The sequence below is a fragment of the Anabrus simplex genome, chromosome 10 (assembly GCF_040414725.1).
Source record: "Anabrus simplex isolate iqAnaSimp1 chromosome 10, ASM4041472v1, whole genome shotgun sequence".
NCBI lineage: Eukaryota > Metazoa > Arthropoda > Insecta > Orthoptera > Tettigoniidae > Anabrus > Anabrus simplex.
In genome coordinates, this window is record NC_090274.1 from 93,935,511 (window position 1) to 93,951,875 (window position 16,365).

The 16,365-nt window shown below is 39.9% G+C and overlaps 1 protein-coding gene across 1 annotated transcript in view; it reads left to right on the forward strand.

Moving 5' to 3' along the window:
* The first annotated feature begins 544 nt into the window (after positions 1–544).
* Positions 545–16,365, forward strand: part of LOC137502402 (uncharacterized protein PF3D7_1120000-like) — a 57,841-nt gene continuing 42,020 nt past the window's right edge. Inside the window, exons 1-2 of the mRNA XM_068229474.1 lie at positions 545–651; positions 2,553–2,648. Coding sequence (XP_068085575.1) covers positions 586–651; positions 2,553–2,648 — 162 coding nt within the window. The 5' untranslated portion in view covers positions 545–585. The remainder of the gene's footprint in view (positions 652–2,552; positions 2,649–16,365) is intronic.

A 16,365-nucleotide genomic window follows, 5' to 3' on the forward strand; every position in this document is an offset into this window, starting at 1 on the left:
TGATCACTGTTTTAGAAATCATGTAAAACTGCAGGTCCGTAGCTTTGATAGAAGTATCAGTCATAGAAAACTTTTTTTTTTTTGCTAGGGGCTTTAATTCGCACCGACACAGATAGGTCTTATAGCGACGATGGGATAGGAAAGGCCTAGGAGTTGGAAGGAAGCAGCCATGGCCTTAATTAGGGTACAGCCCAGCATGTGCCTGGTGTGAAAATGGGAAACCACGGAAAACCATCTTCAGGGCTGCCGATAGTGGGATTCGAACCTACTATCTCCCAGATGCAAGCTCACAGCCGCGCGCCTCAACGCGCACGGCCAACTCGCCCGGTAGTCATAGAAAACTTGAGGTCCTATAGGTATGATTGCAATATCAACAGGCATGTAAAATTTTGGGTTTTTTGGTATGATCATAATATTGATGGTCATATAAAATGACAAGGTTGTTGCTTAGTCTGTTGACAAATACCATAAGTATCAATGACATCAATAAGGTAATATATTTTTCTGGCTTATATTTCAGTGTAAGGTCAGTAGAAGTAATCAACCATTCCAGTACTTTCTAAGTACTTCAGTTTGCAGTGCAAAATGGACCTGGAAGCAAAGATCAAAGAGGAACCAGCCTGGCTTGAAGGAAAAACAACTGCATCACTTGTAAGTCCCATTCCAGATAACTTTATAGGGGTCAGAAATTAACCCTTAATAGCTGAATAAGTTTGGCAGGGGCATAATTTTCTGTGTGCTTCCTCAGTACTAACACCAGCAGTCACCAATTGCTGAATGAGCATCTATGCGTAGTACAACTCTGTTTTGTTTATTTGTCTGGGAATACACCACAACGCACTACACAAAGCTGCCAACTTTTAGGAACTTAAGGTAGGGCTTGGATTAGTCTGTACTTTTTAGTGTCAGTATCGAAATTACTTTGGTTTAGGGGTTGCACTTTTTTTATTTTTCTCCTCTGATTATAATAGAAGTTGTTAGCGAAACGTACTTTAAAAAAAACTAATATCCTCCTACACTACTGCACCAGCATTAGCACCACGTGTTAAAAATTATTGCTCCTACCATAACTAGTGTAGAAGAAGTTAAATCACAAATCTTTCATTAGTGTTTTTGAACCTGGATACACCAGTCTGCTAAACAAAATGTCAACACAGGTGTGATTATTCTGGGTTACCCTGACATCCACAATGTGCTGGAAGATATTGTGTTTTAAGGAACGAACCGATTTACCTATGACATACGAGGGATGAAATAGCTCAAAATCTGAATGTACGTTCTCTCAAAATAAATATTTTGCTCAGATGTTGAATTCTTCTAGAAAGACAGAATAGTGATTAGCTCATTTTATTCCTCAAATACTGGTCAGATTCTGTGTTTTATAGAGAACCATGTCTAAGGGCTCTAGAATGTATGATTTCAGAGAATAATTTCGTTTATATGCCCCTTTTAGTGGGCTCTGACACTTTAAGGACTTAAGGCAAATTAAACAATTTTTTCTTTCCTCTTTCTCATTATTTTCCTGTCCTTTTTGTGCATCCTTTTCATCCATTCCTTAGTTCAGCTACTCTTCTGTATTGAATGTGTTAAGTTGGTATATTCTAGAACTTGTTACTTAATTCACTTTTACTAGTTACTTCACTTACATTAGAATATGGGCTTTCAATTACTGTCCCTCCCCCCTTTAATGCAGAGAAGGTTTTATGAATCCAGGAGTGAAATTTAAATGTCTCATAGTAGATCATAAAAGATCTTCTGTTACTGCAGATATACACTCCAACACTGCTCATTCTCCACTGACGGTGTCCTCATCCCCTCAGCTCCTCACGGAACACTACATAACATGCTTATAGTAGTAAAATATTTCATTTCCAGCTTCTTTGACCTTCGGCTACATCACATCTTTCACTGTTATATGACTGTGTTAAGTCTGCTTCTTTCATGTTTATGTTTTTTCTTACACTTGGAAGCATTGAAATATGGTGTTTGAAACAGAACTGTATGAATTTTTTTATGTAGCCCCTGTGATCTCAGCAAAACCATAGTAGAGAATGTGATTCCATTATTTCAAGTAATTTTAATCTGTCTATAAACAAACTCTGTGCTGAGAACAAAAATTATTTAGAACAGTTGTAACGCTTCTAATTGGTACCGACAACTTTTATGATTTGATTGATATGATTGTACATATGAAAACCGTTCATAAGTGTTTATGCCTATGGCTGCTTCCTTCCAAATTCTGTGTGAGATAGCCCCAGTTTCATCCCTGGTAATATATCTTTTGATATGGCTAGAAAATGTTTTGCATTTTTTATTTTGTTCTCTGTCTCATCCTTTCTCTGACATAAGGAGTGAGCAAGAATAGTAACACCATTCTCAGTACAGCCTTTGGTTGTAACAATCCTCTGCTAGTAGAGATCTTCCTTAAAAATTAGTGAAATTCTGAAAGTAACTATAATACTGGAAATTAATGAATTAACACACTCATTTCTTAGTGACTGTATTTGTAAATGTGTGTTATGAGCATACCTAATATATCTTATTTTCCACAGGAAAATTTTGAACATGTATCAGAAGTAATTGCTTTGAAAGAAGAAGTCAAATCAGAGTTAACAGAGCCAGAGTCATCACAGGAAAACTCTCTTGAGGTAATGTACATAATTTGATGAGCCATTGTCAGGTAATGGAAATGGGTAGAAAATGGCTCAACAGATACCATGGTTTGATCCATCTTTTTAGTGGACATGATTGATAGTCCTACAGAAAATATACCTTTTTATGAGATTGACTGTTTACTTACCTAGTTTTCACTTTTCCTTCAAGTTGTTTCATGATCATGCGTTATGAATTGTGCAGCAGTTAGGATTATTCCAAAGACCTTTACTTTGTCATTTTGGAGCTCGTATCATTCCTGCTAATACTTTTGAATTTGTTACTTAGTTTTGAACACAAAATAGCTAAAAGATAAATTGTTTTGTTACTGTTACAGGATATTTTATTAGTTGTTCCCAAATGAAACACCTTTGTTATCTAATTGATTATATTAATTATTGATTTCTAAATAATACAGTAATTTATTGATAGAAGATGCAGGTGATGTGCTTGTTTACTGTGAGCGTTTGCTTGTATACTACACACATTGTAGCCATCTCTTGGCAAGTGAAAAATATTCTTTTTCTCCCTAATGTGGTCTGTGGTGGTACTAGTCCATATAATACTTGTAACGGGCAGTGCACCTCAACCCCTCACATTTAAAGCAAGCGCCTTAAGGAACACTATCTATCGAACAAAACATGAAACCTCTAATGCATAAAGTTGGGGCATGGATCAGAATATGTCACTACTGAATAAATGAGTAATATGATATTTTAAAGTTTCCTAAACTGACTGGATTTCTTTGTTTTGTTTTGGTGTACATCAAGAAGTTTGAACTTTTCTCCATAGATGTCCCTACAAAATGTTTAGGTCAGGTACTCTGGTGCAAGGTGGAAAAATGATTTAAAGAAGTTTTGGGTTTATAAGTTTTCTCAACTAATTTGACTTTCATTTATTGTGATACTCCAATGTTTTGCAACTCTTCCTTCGCATCCCGCCAGCTTTGGAGTATGGCCAATCACAAATTTTCTGTATTTATTTTTCAGCCAATCATAAGCTTCTCGTAAATTTTTGAGTATCCAATAAAATGAGAGGGTGTTGTCAGATTTAGTCCAGAGCCTTCTCGAACCCTCCCCTAGGGTATAAAAACTGCCGCTTTTTCTAGTTACCTTGTCTTATTCTCATCGAATTTCTAAGTGTGTATGTTAAGACAGGAGGCGAGGCAGAACGTCAGCCCAGGTAATGGCCACCAGTTTTCTTACTCTAGCTATTTTTGCAAACTCACCCGAGGGGAAGGTTCTAATGTTCAACTATGTAACCATCTGTTTTCGAAAATGTAAACTTTCTTTCTGCTAATGTAAAATTTCATACAGACTTAAACTCTAAATCAAGGATAGAGAGTGCGTTACCCTCTCGAATTCCCCTTCAATTTAAGTTGATGTGACTGCGATTTTGTACCTTTTTTCTCCTGTAAATCACTCATGAACTTCTCTTTTGAGTCACCTCAGTAGTGTGGAATTAGCCTCTGCATCATCGGGGCACAAGCCCAAGTAGAGTTTTAAAACTTGGTTTTCAAGGAGCGCAGTTGTACGACACCATACATTTTGACTTTTTGGGCCAGTAATTTAACCTGTTCTTCTTTTCCCCGAAGGCCCAGTAGTATGGGTACTAGATACCCCTGTGTAAAGGAATTGTAAATTGTAGGTTGTGCCGAGAGATGCCAGAAATTGTAAGGTTTTGTGTAATGTTTCCTGGAGTAGGCTATACGGAATTGGGAGCACAGCCTCCTTTGGTTGAATTTAAGGAGCATGTAAACTCTTTTCTGATATTGGTGTAATTTTGAGTGGGGCCTTTGGAAGGCCGTATGTGTAACCTTCGGAGCAAGGTGCTCTTGAACTGTGTCTTGGGAGATATCTCTCGTTATCTAACCAAACGCAACATTTGTGACGTTGTAAACATGGAAATTGGAGCTGGAAGCTCAAAACTTGTAATTTCCAACTCTTGGGTTTCTATTCTTGTTTGCTATTTTGTACCTGACATTTTCTTCCTTGACCTAGTGAAGAATTTTTTCAAGTTTGAGATCTAAAAAAAATATAACATTCATGTAAAAGTTTAAATTAATCTTTGATATCGTAGATAGACCCATTCAAGCCGATTACCTCCTTTCACCTCTCTGTATTCCCCAGATAATCCCAGAACAATATTACTTAAACATGCAATGAATAAATAAGCCATTCAAGAGTTATCTTGCCTTTCTGTTTCATACTTCGTAAGGGATTATGTTTGTGAATTGGCCTTGTAAGTTCACAGTTACTCACCTGAACATTCGTTACATGAATGAATTCATCAATACCAGGATGCACATTTGATCACTGTCATTGTCCACTTCATGGCATGGGTGTCATCTTCTTTCAGTATTACTATGTCGCTATGGGGTATTTCATTGTCCATTTATTGAGATATTAATTTCACCATCTCTTCCAGGAGTTCTGGGTTAGCTGCTGAAAATATAGCCATGTGGGCCAGGTTGTGATGAGAGAGGAAGTATAATCATTATCAGAGAGTGTAGTAATTGGTTCTCCTATAAGGAAATTGGATGTAGTTAGGTAAGAAGTGTCAAAAGGGTCATCGTTTAGCTTTGGTGAGAGGATGTGAATATGTGTTGTAATAATGGTCCATTCTTTGTTGGTGAAGTGATAAGAATCATCACTTGTCTGAGCTGATATACCAGACTCTTGACAGCTGCTTCCCAGATTCCACTAAAGTATGGTGCTGCAGAAGGGATGAAATGCCACGTCAGCCCCATGCCTGCAGTTGTGTGATGAGTTGGTTTTGTGAGGGTTGTTTTGCAGAAAGGCCTTGATTTCTGTAGCTGCTCCAAATAAGTTTGTGCCATTAATGCTGTAGATGTTCAGGGGTTGATCTCTATGAAAACTAAGTTGATAAAGTGAGGAGAAAAATGTTGTTGTGATGTGATCGGTTATCATGTCTACTTAGACAGCCTTGGTAGCTAGGCAGTCTGGTCTTGTTCGATTTCACATGATTTTTTACTAGAATTGTGCCAGCATAGTCTATGCTAGTTTTATGGAATGGGTATGTTGGGGTTACAGGCACCATTTGTGTATTTCGCATTCATTGTTCTGAGTTATCTGCATTCACTTGAGACATGTATGAGTGTGGCTTCTATCCGTCCACCTTGTCGAGTAGATCCTAAACTTTTCTCTCAGAGTGTTGAGTGCCGGGATGAATTAGTTGAAGGTGTTCTGCCATCATAATTATATTTGTGAGATGAAGCAGAATTTCTAATGCTTCCACTCCACTAGTATTGGAGTATTGCACAGTCTTCCACCGATAAGAAGATGACCTTCTTGATGTATGATTGGATGTATAGTCTTTATATGAGTTGATAGTTTCCTACACAACAATAATCTACCATTCGTGTACAGGGTTCATCTCCGATACAAACGGTGGACTTTAATTTCACTCTGTGGGTTGTTTACAACAATCTCAGATAATTATATGTTACAAATATGTAGATTTATTCAACAATGTTACAAAAGTTTATTGAAGTCCATGTAATCAATACACATTGGGTTCTTAAAATGAACAATACATCTTGTCATGCTAATTTAATGGGACATGTTTCGCCCAATGCATGGTCATCATCAGCCGTGATCTCATGCCTAAGGGATAAAAATCAGGATTCTTATTACACTAGTCAAAGTGTTACATAGAGGAATGTGTGTTATAAAAATGAGGAAACTTGTTGTAAGTTCACAAACGACAATTGACACAATTAAGACATGTCTAAAAAGTGTTTGGTGAAAGGATGTGGGTATGCGTTATAAGAGTGATCCATTCTTTGTTGTTAAAGCGATAAGAATCCATCACTCTTCTAAGGTGATATATCAGACTCTTGACAGCTGCTTCCCAGATTCCACCAGTGTGGTGCTGCAGGAGGGATGAAATGCTATGTCAGTCTCATGCCTGCAGTTGTGTGAAGAGTTGGTTTTCTATGGGCTGCTCTGAAGAAGTCTGTGCCATTATTGGTGTAAATGTTCAGCATACAGCCAACAGCGCATAAGCTCAATACTCCGCCCATCTCCTCTCCTCCGCCACACCCCTTTCCCTAAATACCACACAGATACAATACATGAAGTGCAAGTGTCATTCGTTCTGATGCTGCAAAGGCAATTAATTCACACCAGAACAGAACTTTGTAATATTTCCTTTGTGATTAGTTTTGAAATATTTTTCAATATCTTTTGTGCAGTACTATTTGTAAGTTGTTGTCTCTCGTGTTTCAGTACATCTGAAGTAGCCAATTCTTGTTCATACACTACTGTCCTTTTATTTGTGTGACTGCTTGCCTATTATTTATATCTTCCCCCCATGTGCCATCCATGGTATACCCCTTGTTGGTCGCACTTGCGTATGTCTCTTCGACGATCATCTTTATCTTTCGTAAGTAATTATACTAACCTATCCATCACAGATACACCTCAGCTTTTTGTTTTGGAGAACTGGTTAGGTTTCATGAGTTCTCTGATCTATTATTAGATGTTGCTTGAAAACTTGAGTTCCTGTGAGCCTAGTTCTTAGAAACTACAGTGGAGTAACCCCTTTGGTCTCTGATAACTGAATCTGGAACATGTGCTTGGCTCAGAGTAAGCACTTTGCTTAGTAATGATTGAATATTCCAGAAATAATTTGCTCATAGGTGTAATCCAGGCTGATTTAAATATTCTAGATTTTTTAATTCTCAGTTAGGTTGTGGTTTTATTCTTGATAGGGTAATTCTGATAAGTAGATATGTAGAGTATTTAGTACAAAGGTGGGTTAGATCCTGCAAATTATTATTTTGTGTGTGTGTGTGTGTGTGTGTGTGTGTAATGCAGGCTGATTTAAATTTATTAAATTTGGTAATTTCCAGCTGGGTCGGGGATTTTATTATTTATTACCATGTAGGTGATTCTGATAAGATGCAAACTACTGCAGGACTAACTTCTGGCACCAGCAAATTTTTTCTTATTGGGTATGCATGTTGAGTATTCAGTATGAAGGTGGTTTGGATCCTCCAAATTATTATTATTAATATTATTGTTAACGAGTTTTGGTGGAACACAGAGAGGTGAAAGAAGGTGCTGGTTTGAGTGGGTCTATCTACGATAGTCAAACACTAATTTAAAACTTTAAAATAAATGTTATATTTCTTTTCAACAAACAACAAGATTTCAGGTACAGAGGTAGTTTGTACAAAACAGAAAAACCTAGAAAATGTTAATTACAAAATTCGAGCTCCCAGCTCCGTATTTACAACGTCCTTACATCACTATTGTTGCGTTTAGTTAGATAGGCAAGCAGACAGATCTTCCAAATTGTTTTACAGGAAAATTTAAATCACAATTTTCAAAAGCTCTTTGCTCCAAACGTTACAAGTTATGGGCTTCTAATGCCACCTTTTAATATCATGCAAATATATTTTACATTTGAAGAAAAGAGCCTCAATGCTCTACAATTCTACCAAGGAGACTACGCTCCCAAACCCTTACAGCCTCTAACTTATGCACTGGTGATTCGAGCATCTTGCTCAATCAAATTTTCACTTTCTGTTCTCTCTTGGCACAACCTACATTTAACAAGACTGTATCAATTGATTTTAAAGTTTACACAGGGGTATCGTGTACCCATTCTCCCGGGCCTTCATAAAAGATAACAGGTTAATTACTGGCCCAAGAATCAGAAAGTACGGAGGCGGAAACATGCGCGCCATGAAATCAAAGATTAAAACTCTACTTGGACTAGTGGCTCGATGATGCAGAGGCTAATCCCACACTACTGAGGTGACTAGATGGAGGAAATTTAAGTTACAAGGCTTCAGATAGAAAACGGTTACAAAAACATAGTCACCTCAAAAACAAGTTGATAAGGAATTCAAGAGGTTGTCACACTCTCTTTTTTCAAATTTCAGTTAAGTACAGTTGATATACTAGAACTTTTACATGAGAAGAAAAAGAAATTTACATTTTAGAAAATGGACATTTACATAGTTAAATGTTGAAACTTTCCCCTCGAGTCAGCTGTCGGAGATAACTACTGAGATAGAAAAATGTTGGCCATTACCTTAGCTGATGTTCTGCCTGCTGATGAATGAGGCCCCCGCCTCCTCTCTTAGCACACACACTCAATAGTACGATGATCAGTAAGACATCTTAACTCGAAAAAGCCTCAGCTTGTATAGACGAGAGGAAAGGTTAAGACCAGACACACCCCCTCATTTTTATTGGATACTCGAAAAGTTACGAGAAGCCTATGATTGGCAGAAAAGTTAATATACTTAATTTTTGATTGGCCAGAATACAAAGCTGGCGGGATGAGTAAGAAGTGTTGAAAACCTAGAAGTATAAAAAACAAAGAATGTCTGTTCAGTTCAGAAAATCTATAAACACAAAATTTATTTAAATTTATAATTGTTCTACTTTACACCAGAGTGCATGATGTCACATTTTAATAGAGATATCTATGGAGAAGAGTCCGAACTTCTTGGAAATAGCTGTTGCCAACTGTTATATACAAAAACAAAAGAAATCCAGTCAGTTTAGGACATTTAAAAAGTAACGTATTACTCTATCACATTAGTAGTGACATCTGTTGATCAACGTCCCAACTTCTTGCACTAGTTGTTTCAATTTTTATTTGACAGATAGCATTCTTCAAGGCGCTTCTTTTAAATGCACGGGGTTGAGGTGTACCTCCCGGTACACACCTTCTCCCCAAAAGTCCTACCCTGGAGTTACACTAGAAATTTGCAAAATATTATGTTGGAATTTCACAGATGGAAAATTTCTTGCTGAAAGTTTAATTTAGAAAATATATTTTGAAAACCTGTTTGAAGTCTTCCAGAAGTTGTCAAAGCCTTGCCTTGTTTTAAGTTTGACGGGAAGAGCAGCCGCCGCTGCCGATACCCAGGTGTGGTCCCCCGCACCCCTCAAGTACCCTTGGTTACTCCTCTCCCGCTACTTTGAGAGAGGTAGCCATGGTAAGGGTCGCCACAGACCAGATATAGTAATGCTGCTCCAAGATGGGTAGGTGGTTGAGTTACCGCACCCCAGTCCTTGCCGGAAAGGAAGGATATCTGGCGCGCTGTTCAGAAGGAGGCTGGACTAGAGTAAAGTGGGCCCCCACACTACGTCGGCATCGCTCGCCATATGTTGCGACACAGCTGCCGATGGCTGAGAGAGCACTGAAACCATTATTTATTTGTCGACAGAGATTGTTTGCTGGAGATCGAGGGTCTTTATTTTTTGCAGGTCGTGATGAGGCGGGCGGCGTAGATGATGAGTGTGTGTTTGTTGGCCGGGATTTGGAGATGGGGGCTAGATAATGGCCGCCAGGCCATGGACAAACTGAAACCCTTATTGGAGGGGAAGCTTGTACAAATCTTTTTACAATACATGATATGAATTTCTTATGATCGGGGAAGAATGCCTCCAAATTTCAAAACAATTTACCTAATTAATTTAATGATTTAAAATCATTACTGTAAGGGATGTAATCTTTGCATACTGCCAAGATTTAGTGGCCTATGTACTCAAACAAGGAATTTATATTGGTTTCACCTGAGAAAGGTGAACCCTAAATGTATTCTCAGTGGGTGGGTTGCTGACCAATAAGGTGACAAAGGCTAAGAAATCCAAAATAATACATGGCCCATGAAATCTGCGGACAGGTACGAAATTTTTAAACATAACCTGACCTCCAACTTTTAAATTGATAGGCCTCCGTCCACGATCGTATCTCTCTCTAACCATTTCATGAAAATCTTTAAGGTTATTCTTAGCCTTCTTCCATAGATCTCTAATACACTGACTGACAGTGACAATGCAACACCAAGGAGGAGTGGTTCGGAAAGGATGAAAGTTGGGGAAAAACAGAGACGGCACGGATGAATAATTGATGTTTATTTCACACCGATATGCAGGTTACACAATGCGCACGGCATCGACTCAGTAGGATGTAGGACCACTGCGAGCGGCGATGCACGCAAAAACACGTCGAGGTACAGAGTCAATAAGAGTGCGGATGGTGTCCTGAGGGATGGTTCTCCATTCTCTGTCAACCATTTGCCACAGTTGGTCGTCCGTACGAGGCTGGGGCAGAGTTTGCAAACGGCGTCCAATGAGATCCCACACGTGTTCGATTGGTGAGAGATCCGGAGAGTACGCTGGCCACGGAAGCATCTGTACACCTCGTAGAGCCTGTTGGGAGATGCGAGCAGTGTGTGGGCGGGCATTATCCTGCTGAAACAGAGCATTGGGCAGCCCCTGAAGGTACGGGAGTGCCACCGGCCGCAGCACATGCTGCACGTAACGGTGGGCATTTAACGTGCCTTAAATACGCACTAGAGGTGACGTGGAATCATACGCAATAGCGCCCCAAACCATGATGCCGCGTTGTCTAGCGGTAGGGCGCTCCACAGTTACTGCCGGATTTGACCTTTCTTCACGCCGACGCCACACTCGTCTGCGTTGACTATCACTGACAGAACAGAAGCGTGACTCATCGGAGAACACGACGTTCCGCCATTCCCTCATCCAAGTCGCTCTAGCCCGGCACCATGCCAGGCGTGCACGTCTATGCTGTGGAGTCAATGGTAATCTTCTGAGCGGACGCCGGGAGTGCAGGCCTCCTTCAACCAATCGACGGGAAATTGTTCTGGTCGATATTGGAACAGCCAGGGTGTCTTGCACATGCTGAAGAATGGAGGTTGACGTGGCGTGCGGGGCTGCCACCGCTTGGCGGAGGATGCGCCGATCCTCGCGTGCTGACGTCACTCGGGCTGCGCCTGGACCCCTCGCACGTGCCACATGTCCCTGCGCCAACCATCTTCGCCACAGGCGCTGCACCGTGGACACATCCCTATGGGTATCGGCTGTGATTTGACGAAGCGACCAACCTGCCCTTCTCAGCCCGATCACCATACCCCTCGTAAAGTCGTCTGTCTGCTGGAAATGCCTCCGTTGACGGCGGCCTGGCATTCTTAGCTATACACGTGTCCTGTGGCACACGACAACACGTTGTACAATGACTGTCGGCTGAGAAATCACGGTACGAAGTGGGCCATTCGCCAACGCCGTGTCCCATTTATCGTTCGCTACGTGCGCAGCACAGCGGCGCATTTCACATCATGAGCATACCTCAGTGGCGTCAGTCTACCCTGCAATTGGCATAAAGTTCTGACCACTCCTTCTTGGTGTTGCATTTGCTCTGTCAGTCAGTGTATTATCAGGATCTATTGTCTCTGGCAATATGTCATTAAATGACCATAGATTAGACAGCGGCGTATTGGGAACAAATATAAACTTGAGAGAGGCAGGGGTGAACTTGTGTGACTCATTAAATGATGAATTTAAAGCAAAAGATAACCAATGCAAAGAAGTATCCCACCTGGAATTATCTTCATGATGAAAGTGATCAACGCCAATTGAAGATTACGAGTGACCCGCCTAGCCAGAGATGGTTGAGGGTAATAAGCAGAAGTTGTTACATGTGAAATAGACAGGTCGAAACAGAATTTTCGGAATAAGTTAGATGTGGAAGCCTTAGCATTATCAGAAACAATATATCAGCAGGGACCATCAGAATCAAAGATAATATTAAGACAAAAAATTGTTGACTGAGCAATTGCCAGTTTAGTTGGATACAACTATGAAAATCTAGTGAAGCCATCTACGCACACCAGAATGAATTTATTCCTGTTCCCCTTTGATTGGGGGAAAGGTCCGACGTAGTCTATATATAAACGCTCCATGGGGCGAGATGCTTGATGCGACGACAATAGCCCTAGCTTAGTGGACAAGGTGGACTTCCTAAGCAAGCAATATTTACAAGCCTTAACCATTTCTCTAATTTCACCGTCCATACTCTTCCAAATAAACATCTCTCTGATGTTTTCCTAAGTTTAAAAGATGCCTAAATGCCTCATGATAGTATTTGAAGATCATGGGTACAAGCACAGCTGGAACCAATACTTTCCTCTTCTGGTCGTGCCTCGAAGGGCAACACAAAACCCCGTTCCTCAGTACGTAAGGGACAACCTGTTCCCCAGCAGAAAGGATTTCTATAATGGGAGCCAGCAATGGATCTTCATGTTGATATTTCTCAATATCCCGAAATAACATTGGGGCATCAGTCAGAGTAGCACTAATACATGAAGGTATGGGCGTGGGAAGAGCAGAACTATCTCCCCTTTCACCGGTTTCAACCCCATTGGAAAACATGCTGCTTAGTCCATCAGCAACTATATACTTACATGTCTTACATGTCTTACATCAAATTGGAATGCAGAAATCCTGATAGCCCAACGTGCGATACGTCCAGTACGATGAGGCCTAGCTATTACCCAACTTAAGGCTTGATTGTCCGTCTCTAATTCAAATCGGACATGTTCCAGATAAGGGCGGATCCTCTCCAGGGCAAACAATACTGCCAAACCCTCAAGTTCATAGATAAAATATTTGGCTTCTTGAGCCGATAAGGTGCTATACTGAAATTCAACCCAAGAGCTCAGGAAAATTATCCTTCCGCACGTGAGCACGTCCCTGTTTCCCCTTCCCGTCTCCGTTCTCCATCTCTGCTACAACCAGCTTATTATTAACGCCGTGCGTCTATCTGACAAGTACTTCATTCTGAAATAGTGAAGCATCAAACGAAATCACATCCTTTCACATAGCTGTACATTGATTACGTACCATACCTATTTATTCCTTTATTGACCATGTAAAACCTAAAGATTACTGACGAATACCGAGGAAAGATGAACAAGGTTTATTTTTATTTCAAAACTAGCAAATGTACCCGTGCTTCGCTACGGTATTCTGCATTGTATACGAATATTGAAGTAAATACTGTACATGCAGTAAATAAGATTGTTTTAAAATAGCATGTCTCTTAGCGTTATCCGAGAAACAATATGCAGAGGTCCCCATACGTTGTTTCCAGTGTAAAGTGCTTGTTACGGATTTGTGATGATAACGACAGGCTCACTTCCCTACTGCGATTCACAATCGAGTTGGGAAGTTTACATTATAATTGCAGGCCCCATTGCCTACTGCGCGGTCACAATCTATTTGGGGAGTTTCCGTTACAATTGCAGGCCCCCTTTCCTACCTCCAGACATATTACAAATTGAAGAGTTTTTATTATAATGGCAGGAAACTTCCCTACAACCAGTCAAAATTGAGTTGTGCAGTTATCATTATAATGATAGGCCCCTTTTCCAACTGCCAGCCAGCTTCCTGCCAGTCACACCAAGTTGATGAGTTTCCATCAAAATAGCAGGCCAGTATGCCTAATGCCAGTCACATTTTAGATGGGTACATCTGTTTATAACTGCGGGAACGCTTGCCTACAGCCAAAGACTGTATGCTGCATGCTCCCTTGCCTTCTGAAAGTCAAATCGAGAAGTGAATTATTCATTACAATGGTAGGCCTGCCTCATTAATGCCAGTTACACAGGAATTGGAGAAGGACTCCATTCCTACTGCCAGTCATAGTCGGTGTGCGGAGTACTGATTACAATAGCAGACACACCCTTTCTCGATCGCTACAAAATCGACATCAGTGAATATATATAGTTCGACATACGAAAGTATGTGCTTGTTTACAATATTGCAGACCTTCATTTACAGATTAACTGCTTCTAAACGGTACATCATATCGAGAAAAGATTGTACCATAAGACGCCGGATTTAGCGGCCTAAATTGCTGGTCATATGATATGAATTATGTATGTGAAAAGTACTACTTTACTTAAGATCGAGAAATAGAGAAAAGTCAAACGTAAAATGGATATAAATACGACAAAAAGTCGTACGACCAAGGTTGTAGATCACTCCAAATTGAACGGGGATTGTGCCATCCGTTATGTGATGATACTTCCCGAAGGTCTGCACCATCATTAAAATTGCCTCCATATTTCGATATTCTTCGGGATAGAAAGGGAAAAATTTAAAGCCCTTGGAAGTTTTCCGCCCGTTACAGGCTAAGTCGTAAAATTTTGCCAAATTTCAGTTTTCTTTCTCGACTGGCAGATTATGCCGCAATCTGGGTTTTCAGTGAGAAGTGTAAAAAGTAGAACTTTCAAGATACTAAACCAAAAAATATGCAGATGATCATTATTACCCCTTAAGCGTGTAGCTGTACGAAAATTTCGACAAAATAGTCTATGTACAGGCACACAGTAGTTACGATTTTATTTACATAGATAAATAAGGAACCTGCTCCACGTACAACACCTTTTGGGCTATATCCGCTGGACTTAACCGGAAAAACGGACCGTTTATGATATCTCCCTTATTAATCCTCCTGTCGAAAAAATGCACATGAAAAAAAGTTTTAGAGATGGAATTCCATCATGTTTGGTCGATATCCAGTCAGGTTGGTCTTGTACTGTATATATTCTGGAAGAGTAAAATCACCATTTCGGTTCCCTATAAACCGCCAGTCCATTCCGGGAACATGAAATGTTATTGACGATTAACACCTACCGTTGGACAGGTGGATGTTAATATAAAGTTTGACTCAAATATCTTCAGTAGTTTTCAAGTTGTAAAACATACGCTTTACACGCACCCGCTCTTGAGTTAAGTCCGGTGGGACTTGTACCGGAAAACGGTCCGTTAATGATATCTCCCTTATTAATCCTCGTATTGAAATGATGCACATGAGGAAAAAGGCCTAGAAATGAATTTCCATTACGGCAGCTAAATTTACATTAAGTTTGGTTGCAAAATGACGGTTTCGGTTTCGTATAATCCCCCAGTCAATTCAGGGATTCAGAAACAATACTTGCCCTAAAACCTACCAAAGGACAGATGGATTCTAAATATCAAGTTTGGTGGAAATATATCCAGTAGTTTCCAAGTTTTAGACAAACAGACAAACAAACAAACAGACAGACACCAAAACAGAATATATGCAGATGGTCATTATTACACCTGAAACGGATAACTGTACGGAAATTTCGCCAAAATTGTCAATGTACAGACATACTCTAGAAGTGTAGACCTTTATTTCGATAGTTACTGCTTTGCAACTGTACGACGTATCTACAAACGGACTTCACCATCAGACGCCCCTTTCAGTGCTCTACATGGTTGGTCCTATGACATCTTCTCGTATCTCCTTTATTTATGGGTTAGATTGAGTTAGAGTCATTGAATGGGGTGAAATCTTGTACAGTTTTTGAATGCTACTTTATATTTTTGATTCTCATGTGACAGCTAGAATCATAAAATTTGGCTATAACATTGCCAATGGTCATGTCAATGTGCGTGCCGAATGTCGTGATTCTACCTTTCCTATAAGTGTGCCAAATGATAACATATACGTGTAAAAGTACAAAATCAACTTGTGTTTAATGTATTAGGGATAGAAATACGACGAAAAGTCACAGGACAAAAGTTGTAGATCTCTCCAAAATGAAACGCAATTTGCTTTGTGACTTTTGATACGACTTACTGATTAGCCACCAATTACCCCGAAACGAAGGTCTGCACCGCCGTTAAAATTGCATCCATATTTCGGAATTTTCCTGGGCCAGAAGTTATACATTTGCATAGCTTAGAATATTTCCTCAAAGGAAAGAGTGTACAGCATTCGGGATTAGCACTCGCATACATACGTGGTAATTAAGGAAGAAAGTAATACAGTTTAGTAAGTTGAAATTAATAGAAAATAGATTATAACAGAGGACATCCGGATGACGAC